At 49.0% G+C, this 16,443-nt stretch overlaps 6 protein-coding genes across 6 annotated transcripts; all 6 read right to left on the reverse strand.

Annotated features, from left to right (window-relative positions):
• Positions 1 to 1,921: 1,921 nt before the first annotated feature.
• HD556DRAFT_1250835 (uncharacterized protein) lies at positions 1,922 to 2,884 on the reverse strand (the record flags this gene model as incomplete). Its single annotated transcript, XM_041298968.1, has 1 exon — positions 1,922 to 2,884. The coding sequence occupies one exon, from the start codon at positions 2,882 to 2,884 to the stop codon at positions 1,922 to 1,924; it is 963 nt and encodes a 320-aa protein (XP_041152262.1).
• A 2,805-nt stretch (positions 2,885 to 5,689) lies between these two features.
• HD556DRAFT_1522167 (Alpha/Beta hydrolase protein) lies at positions 5,690 to 7,464 on the reverse strand (the record flags this gene model as incomplete). The annotated part of the gene is made up of 9 exons (XM_041309184.1): positions 5,690 to 5,808; positions 5,861 to 6,456; positions 6,503 to 6,602; positions 6,651 to 6,689; positions 6,746 to 6,954; positions 7,001 to 7,078; positions 7,134 to 7,218; positions 7,275 to 7,380; positions 7,441 to 7,464. 9 exons carry the CDS (start codon positions 7,462 to 7,464, stop codon positions 5,690 to 5,692), a joined length of 1,356 nt encoding a protein of 451 aa, XP_041152263.1.
• A 1,915-nt stretch (positions 7,465 to 9,379) lies between these two features.
• On the reverse strand, positions 9,380 to 10,245 carry HD556DRAFT_181208 (uncharacterized protein; the record flags this gene model as incomplete). Its single annotated transcript, XM_041309819.1, has 1 exon — positions 9,380 to 10,245. A coding segment is annotated over exon 1 (617 nt), but the record flags the coding sequence as incomplete, so codon positions are not given.
• On the reverse strand, positions 10,015 to 11,107 carry HD556DRAFT_1451408 (uncharacterized protein; the record flags this gene model as incomplete). Its single annotated transcript, XM_041307949.1, has 4 exons — positions 10,015 to 10,602; positions 10,665 to 10,852; positions 10,909 to 10,962; positions 11,017 to 11,107. 4 exons carry the CDS (start codon positions 11,105 to 11,107, stop codon positions 10,015 to 10,017), a joined length of 921 nt encoding a protein of 306 aa, XP_041152265.1.
• A 1,944-nt stretch (positions 11,108 to 13,051) lies between these two features.
• On the reverse strand, positions 13,052 to 14,371 carry HD556DRAFT_1280204 (kinase-like domain-containing protein). The gene is made up of 7 exons (XM_041299283.1): positions 14,223 to 14,371; positions 14,102 to 14,170; positions 13,862 to 14,047; positions 13,780 to 13,810; positions 13,689 to 13,726; positions 13,411 to 13,635; positions 13,052 to 13,356 (listed from the first exon to the last, which is right to left on the reverse strand). The coding sequence occupies exons 1-7, from the start codon at positions 14,334 to 14,336 to the stop codon at positions 13,129 to 13,131; spliced, it is 891 nt and encodes a 296-aa protein (XP_041152266.1). The 5' UTR covers positions 14,337 to 14,371; the 3' UTR covers positions 13,052 to 13,128.
• A 344-nt stretch (positions 14,372 to 14,715) lies between these two features.
• Positions 14,716 to 16,377, reverse strand: HD556DRAFT_181400 (WD40-repeat-containing domain protein). The gene is made up of 3 exons (XM_041309820.1): positions 16,172 to 16,377; positions 14,940 to 16,116; positions 14,716 to 14,884 (listed from the first exon to the last, which is right to left on the reverse strand). Exons 2-3 carry the CDS (start codon positions 15,984 to 15,986, stop codon positions 14,813 to 14,815), a joined length of 1,119 nt encoding a protein of 372 aa, XP_041152267.1. The 5' UTR covers positions 15,987 to 16,116; positions 16,172 to 16,377; the 3' UTR covers positions 14,716 to 14,812.
• Between the last annotated feature and the right edge of the window lie 66 nt (positions 16,378 to 16,443).

Raw genomic sequence — 16,443 nt, forward strand, 5'->3', positions numbered from 1 at the left:
ATGCTAGTTTAATACCTGCAAACAGGCCAGCCTGGCCCCTACATAAGTAAATGCAGGACGGCCGGTATGCTAGTTGAATATCTACAAAGTAAATGCAGGATGGCCAGTATGCTGGTTTCATACCTACAAACTGGCCAGCTTCATGGCTACCCAAGTATATGTAGGGCAGCTGGTATGCTAGTTCAAGCTTACAAACTGGCCAGCCTTGCCTGTACGTAGGTATATGCAGGGTGGCTGAAATGTTGTTTTAAACTTACAAACTGGCCAGCCTGATGGCTACCTAGGTGGATGCATGATGGCTGGTATGCTAGTTCAAAACATACAAACTGGCTAGCCTTACCCATACATAGGTAGATGCAGGGCGGCCGGTTTGCTAGATTAAGACCTACATACTGGCCAGCCTGGTTTCTACTGAGGTAGAGATATGGTTGGCCAGTATAATCTTAATCCCACATATTGGGCCACCCCACGTCTGCCTATGTAGAAGAAAGGCTGGCCAGTTACAAATATAGATGTGAAACAGTCAGCATCCTAATACACCAGCAAGCCTTGATATTGGTATACCTACGGCCGGCAGTTGTCTTACATCTACTGGCTGGTCATGCTTTTACAATAGTATGGTAGTGTATTATACATGTGGACTACTACTATACAAGGCCGGCCAGCATGTATTCTACATAGACCAGCCGGGGACTGGCTGGCCATAATTCTACAGGGTTTTGGCACATCCGGGGCACTGGTTCTACATGGGAAATTGACTGAAGTATGTGGATATGCGCACCACTGAACCTGGCCACTGAGAGGGGTGTAAGGGAATGGTGCGATACGCCTCTGCGACGTCTCTTGTGGCCAGTTGGAAACCTGGTGGTAGACAGCTGATAGTGAGGGAGAGAACATGAAATGTACCCCAGGTACTGGGAAAATTATCCAGATCGATATATGAATTAATAGAAGGGTTAGGAAACTTCTGCGATGTATCGTGCAGGAAAGAATAGTTCTGAATGATGCGAAAACGCCCGGGGCGTCCGGGTTTTGGTATAATTGAGAAAGGTGATGACTGAAAGGGGCCAATAAGATCTTTGACTTCATTGGCCGAGAGCGGCCCAATGTATCTACCCTTGCTGATCTCAGATTGGATGATTGATAAGAATTCTCGTTCATATGTAATAATGGAGTCTTTGTTGTATGGGATTTGCGTGAGTTTAATGTTCGGAATGTCGAGGCGAAAGCCTCGACGAAGTCCATTAGGTACATGTGGGTATCTGTTAATGAGTCCGGATGTTGCAAGTTTAGCGTTCCAAGCATCGACTTTGTAAGGGGAAATGGCCTTATGCCTTCTGTGCTCGAGGGCAGCTTTGAGCTCCATGAGTGGACGCTGCGCAACCTGAACAGAAGTGTCGCCGATCGTGGGAAGTGTCGCTGCAGCCTGAGACACGCTGCCAGTCGCTGCATATGGGCCGCGTGTCTCGCATGGTGAGAATCTTTCCGAGGCGTGTGCATAGGGTATCGAAAGCACTGTCCCACGTCTTTGTGGCCTTGCATTCGATGATTCGATGCGGGTTTTGCCCAAGACAGACGGCGCAAGCGGAAAGGGCATTTCCGCTTGCGCCCGCTCGAAAATCCTGCCGGTTCCTCTTTTGTCTTCCTCCCTGCTCAAGCGACGGTGAACGCTTCCGCGATTCCCTGGAGTCTCGCTGATAATTTCGTTGATGATTCGACGAGGAGCCAGTTGAGACCGTGAGGTGTTGATCAGCCTGTCATTCGAGACGAAGCGGAAGCATGCGATGGTTACGCGCAAGAGTGAAGCAATTTGCCACCATGCATCGAGTGATGCGACAATGAGAGGTGTTGATTACAGGGTGAGGCATGAAGCATGTGGCATGTGGCATGAAGCGAAGCGGTGTAGTGATGTAGCAAATTTTTAAGAAGAAAATTGGGTGCGAGAGAAGCATTTAGTAATGGTTCGAAATTTCGCAATGGAAAGTTTGCTAACCTTATAATCTCGTTGGTTGTCTTTTTTGGTACGCTCTAGCCAGTATACTCTCTCCCTCGTTGCGTCTAACACCTTCTGATTGATGGTGGACAGATTGTATGGACCCGCTGCCGATTTCGCGACAACGTGCCAACGTTTGCGTTGCTCGGCTTGATAAACTAGTAAAGCCTTCTGGGCAAGCGGGTCCCGCATGGAACGATAAGGGTGGATCTGTATATTCTTCCAGAAAAAGGCCATCATGCGAACTCGGTCTTGTGGCCAGTCGGCCTCTTCGATGGCCGCTATGAACCTTGGGTAGGCTATGCAAAATTCCTCGAAGGAGAGGTTCTCATCGTCTACGACGGACGAGGCGTTGCGTGCTGCTGTTGCCGACACCCAGGCTGTGGATCCATCTGGGAGGGTGGACATGACCATGGCATCATCGTCGATGGTCTTTTTGGAGTGTGCCTCGTCTAGACCATCGTTAGTGAAATACCACAGTTTGAGGTACTCGCCTTTGTTGAGCTTGCGAATCGCGTAGGAGGAGGGAATTATGGAGGGTTCGTCTGGAACGCCAGTGTCTTCCGGGATTGGCATAAACTTATGCTTGTGCTTCTTTTTCTCTTCTTTCCGTGCTGACTCTTCCTCGTCGATGCGCTCCTGCTCTATTCTGTCTTGCTCCTCCTCTTGTATCCGACGTAAGTTCTCGCGTTGCTCTCTTTCGACCTCTACCTGACCTTCCCAAAGGTCAATGTCTGCGTTGTTGGCTGCGCGCCAGATGGTCCTGAGGAGCTGTATGGACTGCTCCTCGGTTACATTGTCGTTTACCAGTTGCGCTTGTGCGTTAGCATAGTGCGGTGAGGCATAGTCCGGGCAAATGTTTAAGTTTGGGTCGTTGATAATCCTTGGCATGATATAAATGCTAAAGTGCTAAATAAAAGCGATGAAATAAAGGTGAAGTCGAATAGTAGATAGACTGCGAGTCGTACTAGGTGGTAGTACGAAAGAAGAAAAGATGAGTCACGAAAAGCAGTGCCGCCGCGTAGACCTCATTCTACGCACGTTCTCATTCCTCGAACTTACGTAGAATATAAACTTTGTTTGCAAATATAAACGAATGGGCTCGTATGTCCAAATTGTGTCACCGCAATTTTCCAGAATATCAGGGAATTGGCAGACTCCGGGACCGTCCGGCTGGGTCCGTCCGGGTCCACCTGCGTCACTCAGTTGGTGTTCTGTACAATCATAATTATTGAGCTTTTACTTTCAAATCAAATTTGATTCGCATTGGTGGCAACAGTAGAACAACATGACAGCGTTTAATCACTTGCTGCGCCATCTTGAACAAGAGCCAGGCACAATCAGTCACACCTCACTCACTTCTCTTTTCCAGTTCATCACTCTTGCAACCCAGCTTAAAAACGACATCATCCTTGTGGAGCCTTCCTTGAGTCCAACTTCAGATCCACCATTTGTTCTATCACCTGCAGTCACTGTGTTTCTTAGTGCAGGCTGTTCAATCTCTCCAGCTGAAGTCAATGATGCATGGTCCCTCCTCAAGGATGTCATTTGGAGTGGAGGGATCACTGTTGATGTGGGACGGCTATGGGAGACACATGGCACTCAAAGGGGTCTAGGTAAGTTCATTTGATTGTGTTGTCACCTCTGTTTCTTTATCTAACGATAGAATGGCCCCAGCTGAGCATCTGCTCTATCCTCCTAGCCACTCATGCCTTCATCCCGACTGCCAACGTCGCGCAAAGGGCATGACTCTCAAGAAGGCTGCTCAAACCTATGTGGTGTTGTTCACGCTGACGAAAGGCCCATGCATTGCAAAATCCGTCCATCTCTACTGTCAAAGTAAGCACTTGCACTCCGCACTCTTGCTTTGAGTCATTATTTTTGTCATTGACAAGGTCAACTAGCTTGTGGAATTGATTACCACCATAATTACAGTGTGTTTAAAGGAGAGCACACCTATTACGAGCACCAACCAGATAGTGTTCAGGCTGTGGATCATGTGTTCATCGAGAAGAGTGTAATTGAGCTCTTTAGGACTGCAATGGATTTCTCATGGTGCGCTATATGCTATGCTCTTGATCTCTCCCATCTGACTATGAAACTTGGTTGCACCCAGGACTTCAGCTATGAACTGTGCAAAGTTGTATAACCTTTGCCTCTCACATGGTAAGCAGACACCTGCAGACTTTAAAGTCAAGTTTGAGCTTTCTGTCGAGCATGTTTGGGATGGTTATGTAATAACTTCACTGCTGGAGGACTGCGAGCGTCGCATGAACACCCTCATTGCTCCCCACACTGGTGAACAGCGAGACCGATTCACGGAGGCCATGATCGCAAGGAACCGCCGCATTCAGCTTTATGGCTATGAGCAAGTCCGTCGCCACTACTGCAATAGATGCACAAGCATGTATGAAGATGAGCAAGGTGTCGGTGAGTGTAATAGTTTTGAGGCTATGCGGGGCTAAGTCGTAAGATATATACAGTCACGCATAAAGTGTCCGCTGTCGTCGTCGATGGTGTCACTGTCGGCCATCCATGCTGCGCGGTTTATAACTGCCACACCCCGCTGTCTAACAACCACCATCACTTTTGTCATCTACACTCTGGTCAAAATGACAAGTGCATGATTATCGGCTGTGACCTGCCCATTGTACGTGGCCGACGCACTTGCTCAACACTGGAACATCGTCAAGTCGAGGATACTCACGAGCTGCGTGGTCAATCCAGATTCCAGCTCCAGGAGCGCCTTGCTCGTGCCAGAACTACCATTGCCACCAACACATCTCTCACAGATGATCCACCAGACGAAGAAGAGTATGAGTTCAATGAGAATACCAGGAGAGCACTTCCTGCTACCAGTTCATCCCAGGACAGACCTGGAAGGAAGAAGTTCAGGGCAGTCTTTGGCCGCCGGCGCACACACAACGAGCAGTTGATTGTTGCTCCATGCGGTATGATTATTGCTCAAAGGACTTTCTTTGGAGCGGAGGGAGTAGCCAGTGTCAAGGTATGTATCATCATTCCATGACCATTTCCTCAACTCATGATTATCTGCAGCAATTCATCAAAGAAGTCTATGCAGGCGAAGACGCTGTCAAGCCCAATCACATATTCTTCGACAACAACTGCACCCTTGCAAAACTTGCGATGGGCGATCCTTTCTTTGACAACATTGGCTTGTCCGTCGACGTTTTTCATTTCAAATGCAAGCATTCACAGACCGACACATTCTGCCAGGAGAATTGCAACCCAGAAGCATTCCCTGAGCTCCATAGCGATGATGGGAAGGGTTGGCGGTTCAATTCCTCCGTGGCAGAACAAACAAACAATTGGTTCGGCAAGTATCACCCCATCGCTCATGAAATGCTAGCTCACAAATTCAACTTCTTTTGTGATGAGTTGATCTTACGGAGGAATCATCGGACAGAGGAGAAGCTGGGCAAGGATGGACACAACCCACGCATATGGCCATGTCAGCAGGTATTTGAGTAGTCAGTAACCATGAATACCCAAGGCTATATTATCTTGCATCCGTTGCTCTGCATCACCGACATCATGCTTCATAGGTTTAGCAGGACGCGAGCCACGACCTTTAGTTCGCAATAACACCCTCTCAGGCAGACGTCCACGTTTACAACTTGCTCATGGCACCAGAGCCATCGAAATACCCGCACTCTGCCAGATGGTACTCTCACATCAAATCTTATAGTGCAGAACATGCAGATCTGCCTGGATCGCCTTCTTCATCTGTGGATAATTCATGCTCGGGATACGGAGAGCCCAGAAGCAGCGGTCAGTTGCATGCGTGACCCACCCTGTTGCATGAGCTTCAGTAATCATCTCACAACTCTATGGATACTGATATACCTTTTGGACGCAGTTGTTCTGGAGTCCAGCGAATCGTATATCTGAGAATTGGGAACCCCGCCTGTTGGAAATCTCTTGCAAACATCCTCACGGGGATGTGCACTTGTCCATCACTTAGAATATCACCCATCTGCCTCATCGATTCTTCGACAGTTGCTGTACTTGGGAGCGTCCGATACTTCTTCACAAGCTTCTCAACGACGGGGCGTGGGAAGTACCGCAAGATGTTAGGGAACACATCCTGTGGACCTTGAACCGGGTGCGCGATCGCGTAAAGGTACCACTCCTCGCTCAGATCGCCAATAGAAATGCTCTTGACTCCTTTCTCGCGTAGAGCACGAGCAAGGCCTCCCGACCGTTGCCAGGTCATTGGATCGGGTGTGGTAGGGATCCAATTGCCATCAAAACATCCCCGGTACGTGCCGTGCTCCACACCGACTTCGTCTGTCTCTATTACCTTCATCATAGCTTTGATAGGAACTTTGGCAGGGTCTCTCAGGGTCTCCAACACGTCAGGGGCATTAGGATCGAGATTGAGGGCGCGGCAAAGGGCTTGGAAGGATTGCCTCAGCTCCAACGGGGTTTTAGGGATAGTCCTGCAGGCAATGAGTGAGTTAACGGCAAGTGATAAAAGTGACTTACATTATTGTGTTTGATTGCAAATGGGCGGAACGGAACGGGGAGTTCTGCCCTGGTGGCAGGTGTGAAAGGTGGTGCAAGATTTGGTGTACGGCATGGGCACCTATTGCTCGTTAGCAATGATGTGAGTTCAAAGGAAGCTTTCACTTACCAGCAGACAGCCCAGAAAGTTGAATATTGCTCGGGTCACCTACACATGATGTCAGGATATCGACTAACTCTGACATGGCGTGCGTTCAAGCTTACCTCCAAATGATGCAATGTTCTCCGAAATCCACAGAAGCGCTAACCATTGATCTTTGAAGCCAAAGTTTCCGTCTATCTTGGGCTCGTCGCACGCAAGGAAACCAAGCACCGAGAGCCTATAGCCGATGTTGATATGAATTTCCTTCCTTGACTCGGCCACATATTGTGACTGGGAGCTCAAGCCATGGGGCGAACCAAACTGAAGAAATCTGCGACAATGAGTCCCCGAAAGTTATAGTTCTATGCACAACGGACCCTCCGTGAATGTAAACCTTGACAGGAAGATTCGCCCCAGGTTTCGATGATGAATGGCACGCAATATTGACAAAGAGGCTGAAGAATGAAAGTATCAGATTTAGAGCTGGAAAAAATATCCTGAATCGCTTACGGGTCCTCTGACGGCTCTCCGTAGCCCTTGCGATCAGCTGGTGCTGTCGCTGCACCCTGTCCATCATTCGAAGGCTGAACACAGTCTAAGGGAATTCCGTCTTGTGACAATGATTTACGAGAGTTTGATGATTTGACATACGCTTGGTCTCATAAATGTAGTCCTTGTCTTCATATCGATAATTAGGAGGTAGTGGCTTTGGGTCCTGGAAGCGAACGGGTGGCAACACGTAAGGAACCTCTAAATACTTGGTTCAGCATACGAGCGCGAAGGGTTTGGTCGATATAGCCTCCAAGTGCTTCAACACCCTCTGCATCTCCGGGTGTTTCATGCTGCCCTACGCCTTCGCCTTCGCCATCATCTAGCACCAGACAGTACTACTCAACCTGTCACCTCACACAACAACCTCCACCAAGTCGAACTATATGTCATCAACACTGTATTGTGCTCGTGTGTTCCTGTTAGTTCTACTACATCCATCAACTCACAAGAATACGATATAGCAATCCCACTCTGGCTCAGCTTAGGTTTGGATATGACACCGACGTATGCACCCCACCGAAAGCCAGTAAACTTGATATCAACGTAGCAACTGCACAGGACTCCAGGAGACGTCGCAGACCACTGGAACGCTCAGGAGCCACCGAGAAGCATCCTTCCTCCCAATTCCACAGCACCAGAGCAGACTGGGCAATACTCAGCGAGAGCGGAGGGTACCGATGGGAACGCACTGGAAGTAGGAGGGAACGTGTCTGATAGAGAAGATGAAGAAGCGGAAGATGAGTTTGTGGATACAGCGGCTGGATGGATGGATACACACAGACCCTGGATTATCAGAATTCTCCTTTCTTGCAAGATGCGGGGATCACTGTATCTCCTGACCCTATCTTAGTCACTGGACGTGAAATTCATTATGGTAATGCTGCCGCTAGTAGACCGGTGGTAAGTCCAGGATGTCAGCATGCATGGGGCGCAATGATCTGATTCTTGACCTACAGCAACCACGAAATGGTTCTTGGAACGTCATCGACCAGATTTTCCACGAGCTGAAGAGTCTATCGTCCTGGGGGATTCTCAATTACTCAAGGGTTAATGACCAAACAATCAGTCGCTTCGTCAACACTTTGCTCAACGCGTGCAAAAAAACTTGGTGCCATCAGTGTTTCTATCTTATGCGTATCTCAAACTAATCTTGTCTATCTTAGGAATGAGTAAATGAGATGTCGAATTTCATTTCTAGCTACTGATCGTTGTCTGGCAGATATATCCCCACCTGCAGCAAGTCAATCATGTGCTGGCGCGTCGTCTGTGGTGAATGTAAGTGCTACGTCGATTCGTCCACCAATGCGTGCTTATTTTATGTTTGGTAGGATTTCTGAAGGAGAATACGCGCTCACGGGACAAGAGGAGATTGAGGATATCCCGAGGTCATAAACGCACGCCCATAGACACGTTTAGTCTGCACGACCACTTTACTCGGTCCTCGGCCACACATCAGAGGCTCGGAAGATGGTGAACGTTAATTATGAGAAACAAAACTACAGGAACTAAATGGACACAAGTGTAGACTGTGGGCAATGCGAACAAAACTAAAGAATGAAGTCTTAACAATCAGAGTTGTGTGCACCTACTTGTGCGGCCGTTTCGCCTTCTTCATGAAGGAAGTCCAGCTTCCTTTCTCTGTTCGACCATAATCAATGTAGCGTTGGCGAAGCGATGTGTTGGGCTTGAAGTCCCACACCTTGCGGTTGTCATAAAACGTTGATGCCTTGAATGGTACACCAAAGTGGCCGACAAATGCATCTGCCACACTGCGTCGTCCATCAACCGCCCTTTGACAAGCATTGAAACCACGAGAAATGTCAACCACATAAAAGTCAACGGGCCAGATTGCGACTTTTTCGACGACAATGGCATCATGGCTTGATGATCCGCGTGAAAGAAGACTTCCCGAATCCTCCTTCTTCACGATCGGTGTTGAGTGCATTGACGAGATAGATGATGAGAGCGAATGAGAGTCGGAGGCATCAGAAAGATCAAATGAGTCGGCAAAAGGGCGTTGTTTGCGGCATGGTAAAACACAGCGGGGAGCCTGAGGAAGTGGAGAATGGTGCCGCTTGGTTGTGTGGACAGATTTTGTCGTGTCATCCCCATCACTATCTGTCAATGACAAGATAGATGAAAAGCGCCGCTTGATTGGTGGTTTGAATGAGCGCCGCTTGATTGGTTGAGCTGGCGAGTCATTAGGCACTTCATGCTCATTGTCTGATGCGACTGGCGACAGTGAGGGCATACCAGAGCGAGGTTTGCGAGTATGTGGCACAGGATTGGTAGGAGGTAGAGATGGTGTACGTGAGCTCCGTGCAAGAGATGCAGCACGCACATACTTCCGTTTGCTCGTCAGGTCTGTCATGAGGTTAGCGCTTACTGGGCGTGTCAGTGTGTGAAGGTGCCGGTCAAAGTCTACACACTCCCTGACACGTGCATCCCTCACAAAGAGGATGCCAGCATCGCGCTCATGCAGAGTGACCATGTGGCCCACATCAAACCATGTCCATGTGTCGAGGGCACGGTTGTACCGCTGGATAGGAGCAATCCTTGCAGGAGCAGGAATATCGGGGACCTCAGAGGTCATGCATAATTTTTGGAGGACCGAGAGTGTGAAGTAGAAGTTGGGTAGTTTGAAGCCGTCTTGAAATTCGTAAATTATGGGCTCAACACCATTCTGAGTCCATGCATACACCACAACAGTGTTCTTCTCCCGAGCCACAGCCTGAAGACATTCAAGTTCACATTGGCGCCTTTCTTCATTCATTTCCTCTTCACGAGCATTTTGCTGCGTAAAGATGGCAGGCATCTGCATTGCATAGCGTGGTGCTGCTCAGGCTTTGGGTTGTGATGGGCCAGCAACCATGCGTGAAGGAAGCTGCACAGGTTCACTAGCATCTGGAAGCTCAACAGCACGACCCTTGCCCTTCTGGACTTGTGCAGGAGGCTCAGGAACTTCCGATAAAGAGGCCAAGGGTGGGGACAGACGGACGTCCAAGTCAGAGGGTGCAGCATCAAGAATCAATGCTGGCTGCGAAGGTGGGGGTGGAGGCATAGGTGGACATGCTTGAGGCTGATGAGGTGTTCGAAGCGCCAATGATAGATCCAACACAACAGCGGAGGTATGTCCTTTGACGGAACAACCACCCAACAGGCTGCAATGTGTTCGGCATGCAGCGTTCTCACAATGTGCATGGGGGCGCTTCTTGCAGACCAGGGCAGCACACATAAGGAGCAATGTGGCATTGCTCAAGGCAGCAGGCTGGACGACAGCGGTTGGGACTAGCTGAGCTGGCTGGACGATAGTGGTTGGGGCTAATTGAGCTGCGGCCAAAGTGGGGGAGCTGGAGGGACTGGTTGAGCCCCGTGCCCAGCGAAAGAAATTGCATGGCACTTGCTGCTCGCCAGCAAATTTCTTGCACTTGAGTGATTGGAGTCAGTTGAAATTCAGCAGCGAACGAGTCTGGGAAAGATAGCACTTACCACTGCCACCCAACGGCCCTCATTTCCATTCTCGTTTGACTTGCACCGTCGCCAAGGAACCTCCTCTTTGCAGTTGGTGCATGAGTGGATGAAATCAGGTTGGGGTTGAGCCAGTCGAGCATCGAGGACAGCCTGCCATGATGGTGCACCCCGCGAGGTGGATGGGGTATTCATGGTTGTCAAGAAACCTGGTGATCGGAGGATATCAGCCATATTCATCTGGCGGGCACAAAAATAAACTTACCAACGTTATCTAGTAGCTTGAGGATCACATAAACATTGAGAAATGAATGACATGCTGTGGAATGTAGTAGTTAGTACTCAGGAAATACAGGTCGTATTAGAAACTTACAGGTAGCATAGAGATTGAGAGAACACATACCGGGCGGACGTGCAAAGGCGTGCTGGCGGCAGTGGTTGGTTGAAAGCAAGAGATAAAGCATAAAGATAACCAATGGCGCATCATGTCGTGAACCGGACGGATCCGCACTCGGGCGGACCCAGCCGGACGGACCCGGAAAATTCCATTTCCCGGATGTCCTCCAATTTTCTACATAAGTCAATGAGCCTGACCGTAATTGTTTCAGGGGTCCATGCGGCAGATAGGAAGAAGACACACATGGTTCACCCAACTCACTCCGTGGAACGTTCGTAGTGGAGATCCTACGGTTGTGCGGATCTCTGGTTGTTGGGGTTGTCAGCATCATGGATGTGTGATTTGCAAATTAGCATTGAATCGTTCCAAACTCTGATTAACGATCATCGATAGTCGAATAGGTATTTTCTATTCATCCCAGCTCAGCTGCGAATCATCGAGTGAAAGTGCTAGACCAGTGATGGCCTGGGTGTGTCCTTCGAAGGGGGCTCCAATAGTCTCCAGAGTAGGTACGTCGAATTCATAAACTGTCTTGATTGAGGTGTCCGCGTTGAGCTGAATTACGGTTTTGTCTTTGCTAGTCCAAAACATGCGTGTCATAACGGCTAAGGTCCTCCGAGGTTCCCCGTGTGAACATCTAATTTCTGTGATCGGACATCCCACACTTCAAGGTAATTCCCCCAAGATGATATGACTGCGACCTTCTTTGAGTCTTGCGAGAATCGAACTGCGCTCACCCAGTTGAACAGGCCAGGTTACCACGAGCTTGCTTGTTTCCAAGCTCCATATCCGTGTTGTACCATCCAATGACCCGCTCGCCAATAGTATGCTGTCTCCGGAGATATCGATGCAATTGAATGACCTTCAAATGCTCTCACAGTCCCCGTCTCAACAACCTCGCAGACTTTGAGCTCCTCGATGTTGAAGTCCCCACCTGCAGAGACCTCAAACAACCCATCAACCATCCCTCGATACGGTAATACAACCACAGCATGTGCCTCCTGCTCACAAATATCCCACGCCTCCTCGACTTCCTTGCCCGCTTTTAGGTCCCATTCACGAGTGGTCTTATCGTTTGACCTGCTCATTATTTTCGCTTCCCGTCCGGAAAGTAGGATATGGCTGAAACAGTGTCTCTGTGGCCCCCTAAGGTCGACATGGGTGTCAGAGACTCAGAGTTAATTCTTTTACTGGCACAACGGGCCATGAGGATCTCGAAGCCGGTCTACCAGAGAGCATAGCAAAGTAATATGGGTAAGAAGTATTCGAGGGACCGTCGGTGAGGCTTTCTCGTATCCTGTGGCCTGATATGGACTTGCTTAGGCACAAGTTCTTCCATTCGACACATCAAAAACAAATGGACGAGTCCTTGCAATCAGTGCGGTTCACTAAATCAGCAATTTCGCAGGTCGACTTCCTTACGAGTCTGAATAGGGTGGCACCTCGATTTGTCATGAAGCAATCGCGACCCTGTATGGTCTTCCGCATGCAGAGTACTACGCTGTTATGCTCTCGCTGTAGCAAGCATATATCAGACTATTGACTACCTACTGCACGACGATCTTTCAAAGTATGTAATGAAGAACTACACTCATGACGCAACGAAGCAACATTTCAAGCAGAGAGCGAGAAAATTTATGACGTGGACAAACGAAGAACGATATAGTGCCAATATAGCGTACAGGCACTTGTTTTTGGAATAAATACAATTTCTCTGTGCAACGACCGGAGGTCACGGTAGCGCGGAAGCACGTCAGGAGCCATCCATCGACTTGCAGTGTGTAACCTCACTCTACTATAGCGGAAGTAGCATTGTCACACTATTTAGCTATAAGATATCGGCTCGGAAACCCGACTTGAGATGTCCATCTTTTGATGTGGTGTTTGGCGGGAATTGGGGCATGCTCAAACAAATCACAGACACTGCATTGGACACGTTGGACACGATGTACACACAGCATTCTCATATCATGTTGCAGGAGATGTTTGGGAGCAAGCCTACGTTTACAGTACAGGTAATAGTACCATGTTACTCTGCCTCGTTTCGTTAGTTGTACTGCAAACAGACTGTTGAATGGAATTAAAGAATCAACGAGATCTCGACAGCGAGTAATATTCATTCCTGATCATCACATCAGCTCCCTCCGTCGATGGGCGGTCCCGAGGATCGGTAGACCAGCATTTCTCAATGAACTGCCAGTATCGTTCAGGGAGCTCGGGATAACGAGATCGGGAAGGCGTTTGCGACTTGGCTATGCAGAGAATGATGGCAGCGTCATTCGTAAGGTGATAATAGGGTGCTTTGTTGGTGAGGACCTACGAGTGGAGGCCGTGATACGAATTAGAGGCCAAAAAATGAACCAGACGTACCTGCAGCATGATACCGCCAAATGAATACATGTCGCTCTGCTCGCTTGGCCGGACTTGAGATCCATCCTCCTGCTCTTCGAGCAGCTCAGGAGCCATCCATCGCATGTTTCCTTTCAGCGTGGACGTCCAAGAAGCCTGAGAAGCACTTATAACTTCGGAATACATCAAGGAAAGACCAAAGTCAGCTACACACGCAGTGCCATCACCATTAATCAGCACGTTAGGCTAGAACTCACATCTCGATCAAATCAAAATTAACGAAAACGGGTTGAACTTACCCCAGTAAAGTCGCCATGGACGACACTGTTTGCATGAACTGTGAACAATATCACTACTCCAGGTCAAGGACCGAGAATAACTAACACGTACGATATTGCAGACCAGCTATAATATCTCTGAGCTGAGATTGCCATCGATATGTGGTCTGCATAAAGTGTGAGGAGATACTCACGATCTGGAATCTTCTAACGAGAGTAAGAGCCGCGCCCTCGATCTGCAGATAGTCTGATAGGTTGCCATTCTCCGCCCAAGGACTGACTATCGCTATAAATGGGCCAAACCCATACGTATAACCATAAACAGGTAGAATATTTGGATGGTTGAGGTTAGCGCATATTCTGAGTTCGCGCATTATCCTCTACGAAGTCGCAGCTCATAAGGAAAAGACACATTGTTTTGTCAAGAAACTCACCCTGATCTTCTTCGTCTTTGCGGCACCAAGTTGATCGACGGCGTACACTTGTAATGCCTTCACTGCGACCTACCAGATTATTAATTTAGATAGATGGACAGACAAAAGACAGTGAACAAACTTTGATTAATCTACGATTCATGTGGCAGGTGCATTTCCAGATCTCCCCAAACCCGCCACGAGCAACAGGATATTCTTCGTCCTTTGCGACATATCCCGTGAGGTTTTGGAGCATCGCTTCGAGGGGGAGATCGTGAGGCTGTTCATTACGAGCGGGGAAGGCTGTATTCGTATGGGAAGAGGAGGGAAGGAGCTCGCGAGAGTCGGGAGGTAGCTGGGGTAGCCTTGAGCCTACTATAGAAGAGGGTATCTGGGGTGGAGGGGGAAGAACTCCGTTGAAGTGTAGTGTGTCCTGGTGCGGTGGTTGGGATCCTAATTCATGATGTTGCCCCAACATCTTATCAGGCGATGATTGCATGTCAGGAGGCCACTGCCGCATGTCAGTAGATGGTGGCATGTCTGTAGGTTGTATGCGAGAGGTTTCGGCGTGTCTGTCAATCCAGGATTCGGACCCTGGTCGATGACGGGCGAAACTGATAGAGGGAGGTGGTGGTAGAGAGTAGGGAGGGAGGCTCTCTTGCGCATTTGGTGGGGCCTCGCTAGTAGATCGATTCGCGGCGAGAGAGAGCGTGCCAGACTGCAAAAAGGGGGTTAATGGAGTGGTATAAACGAAAAGGGAGGGATGAGTACATCAGTGAGGAATAGGCTTCTAGAGGAAATGGTCTGCAAGAAAATGTAAGCACGTAAACAATAGTACTATTCGGGGTAGTCTGCGCACTCTATCTTGTGGTACTGGCTGGATGCAAGCGAGGATCTCAGGGGGAGTGTCGTATAGGTAGATACTGTTGTCGTTCTCAGTCGTGCAAACTAGTTGACACAAGTTGGGTGAGAGAATAAGTTGGCAAATGGTAGAACCACTGTCAAATGAGGCGAGGAGCTGGCGGGACTCAAAGGCCCAGAAATTGATGGTGTTGTCCCGAGCAGCACTGGCGAGGAGAGCACAATCGAGTGAAAGTGCTATACTGGTGATGATTTTGGTGTGTCCTGCAAAAGGGGCCCCGGTGGTCTCCAGTGTAGACGCGTCAAATGCATAGATCGTCTTAATTTGGGCGCCAACTTCAAAGCTGAATGCGGTTACGATGTCTGTGTCTTTCGTAGTCCAAAACGCTGGGACATCTCCCGGCTCCCAGTAACCTTCTCTGTAAACAAGCAATTTCTGGGATTGGATATCCCACACTTCGAGGCACCTCCCTCCATTTGACTTGAGCGTGAGCTTTTTTGAGTCTTGCGAGAATCGGACTGCGCCCACCACCCAGTTGAGACTTCTGAACGGACCAGCCACGAGATTGCATGTTTCCAAGCTCCATATCCGTATTGTACCATCCGATGACCCACTCGCCAGTAGTGTGCTGTCCCCAGATATATCGATGCAGTTGATACTTGTCAGTACTAGTCGGTGGCCTTCGAATGTTCTCACGGTCCCCGTCTCAACCTCACGGACTTTGAGTTCCCCGCTGATCATGAAATTCCCACCTGCAGAGACAACCCATCGACCATCCCTTGATACCCTCACAGTATATACCTGTCGCTCACAAACATCCCGCGCCCGCTTGATTTCCCTGCCTTGTTCTATGTCCCATTCACGGATGGTCCTATCGCGTGACCCGCTGACTATCCGTTTCCCGTCCGGAAAGTAGGATATGGATGGAGTATCGTCACGGTCTTCGTGGCCGCTTATGTCCAAAACGGGTGCTAGAATCCATCCTTTTACTGGCACAACAGGCCGTGACGATCCCGAAGCCGTGACCGATCTGCCAGAGAACATAGTAAAGGAATATGGGTAAGAAGTATTCGAAGGACCGTCGGGGAGGCTTTCGTATCCTGTGGCCTGATATGGATAGTGATTTCGAAGGATGCCTACTAACTCGTTCGAAGGTGATGGTACACTTTGCCTGCTGAAGCTGATCGTCAACTCATCAACACTGACAGTCCAGATTAGTTTGGTGTTACCTCGTATACGCTAGTAACTTGGGAGAAGAGCGAGCAAATTGACTGATTGACAGAATGTGCCCGCAACTTTTTGAACTTCCCAACACGGTCCTTTGGCATGGCACCCGGGCCTGTGCATTGCACAGCCATCCGCTGCCTCATGTCCATCAAATTTACTTGCTTAGGCACAAGTTATTAGCACTACTGAATTCTGAGGCTCGTACTTAATATAAGTCTTCATGGAAAGTAGAATTGGGTACCCCAAACTGTTTATTCGACGAAGGCATCACTGA

Source organism: Suillus plorans (assembly GCF_016647745.1).
Source record: "Suillus plorans strain S12 chromosome Unknown HD556scaffold_129, whole genome shotgun sequence".
NCBI classification, from domain to species: Eukaryota; Fungi; Basidiomycota; class Agaricomycetes; order Boletales; family Suillaceae; genus Suillus; species Suillus plorans.

Excerpts from the sequence above, each read along its gene's own strand:
- HD556DRAFT_1280204 (XM_041299283.1), bottom strand. The coding sequence starts at position 14,336 with ATGCTCCAAAACCTCACGGGATATGTCGCAAAGGACGAAGAATATCCT. Across the intron at positions 14,048-14,101 it reads CAAAGACGAAGAAGATCAGG|AGGATAATGCGCGAACTCAG; the intron begins GTGAGTTTCTTG and ends GCGACTTCGTAG. Across the intron at positions 13,357-13,410 it reads TTGGCGGTATCATGCTGCAG|GTCCTCACCAACAAAGCACC; the intron begins GTACGTCTGGTT and ends CTCCACTCGTAG.
- HD556DRAFT_181400 (XM_041309820.1), bottom strand. The coding sequence starts at position 15,986 with ATGTTCTCTGGCAGATCGGTCACGGCTTCGGGATCGTCACGGCCTGTT. Across the intron at positions 14,885-14,939 it reads AGCCAGTACCACAAGATAGA|ACCATTTCCTCTAGAAGCCT; the intron begins GTGCGCAGACTA and ends ATTTTCTTGCAG.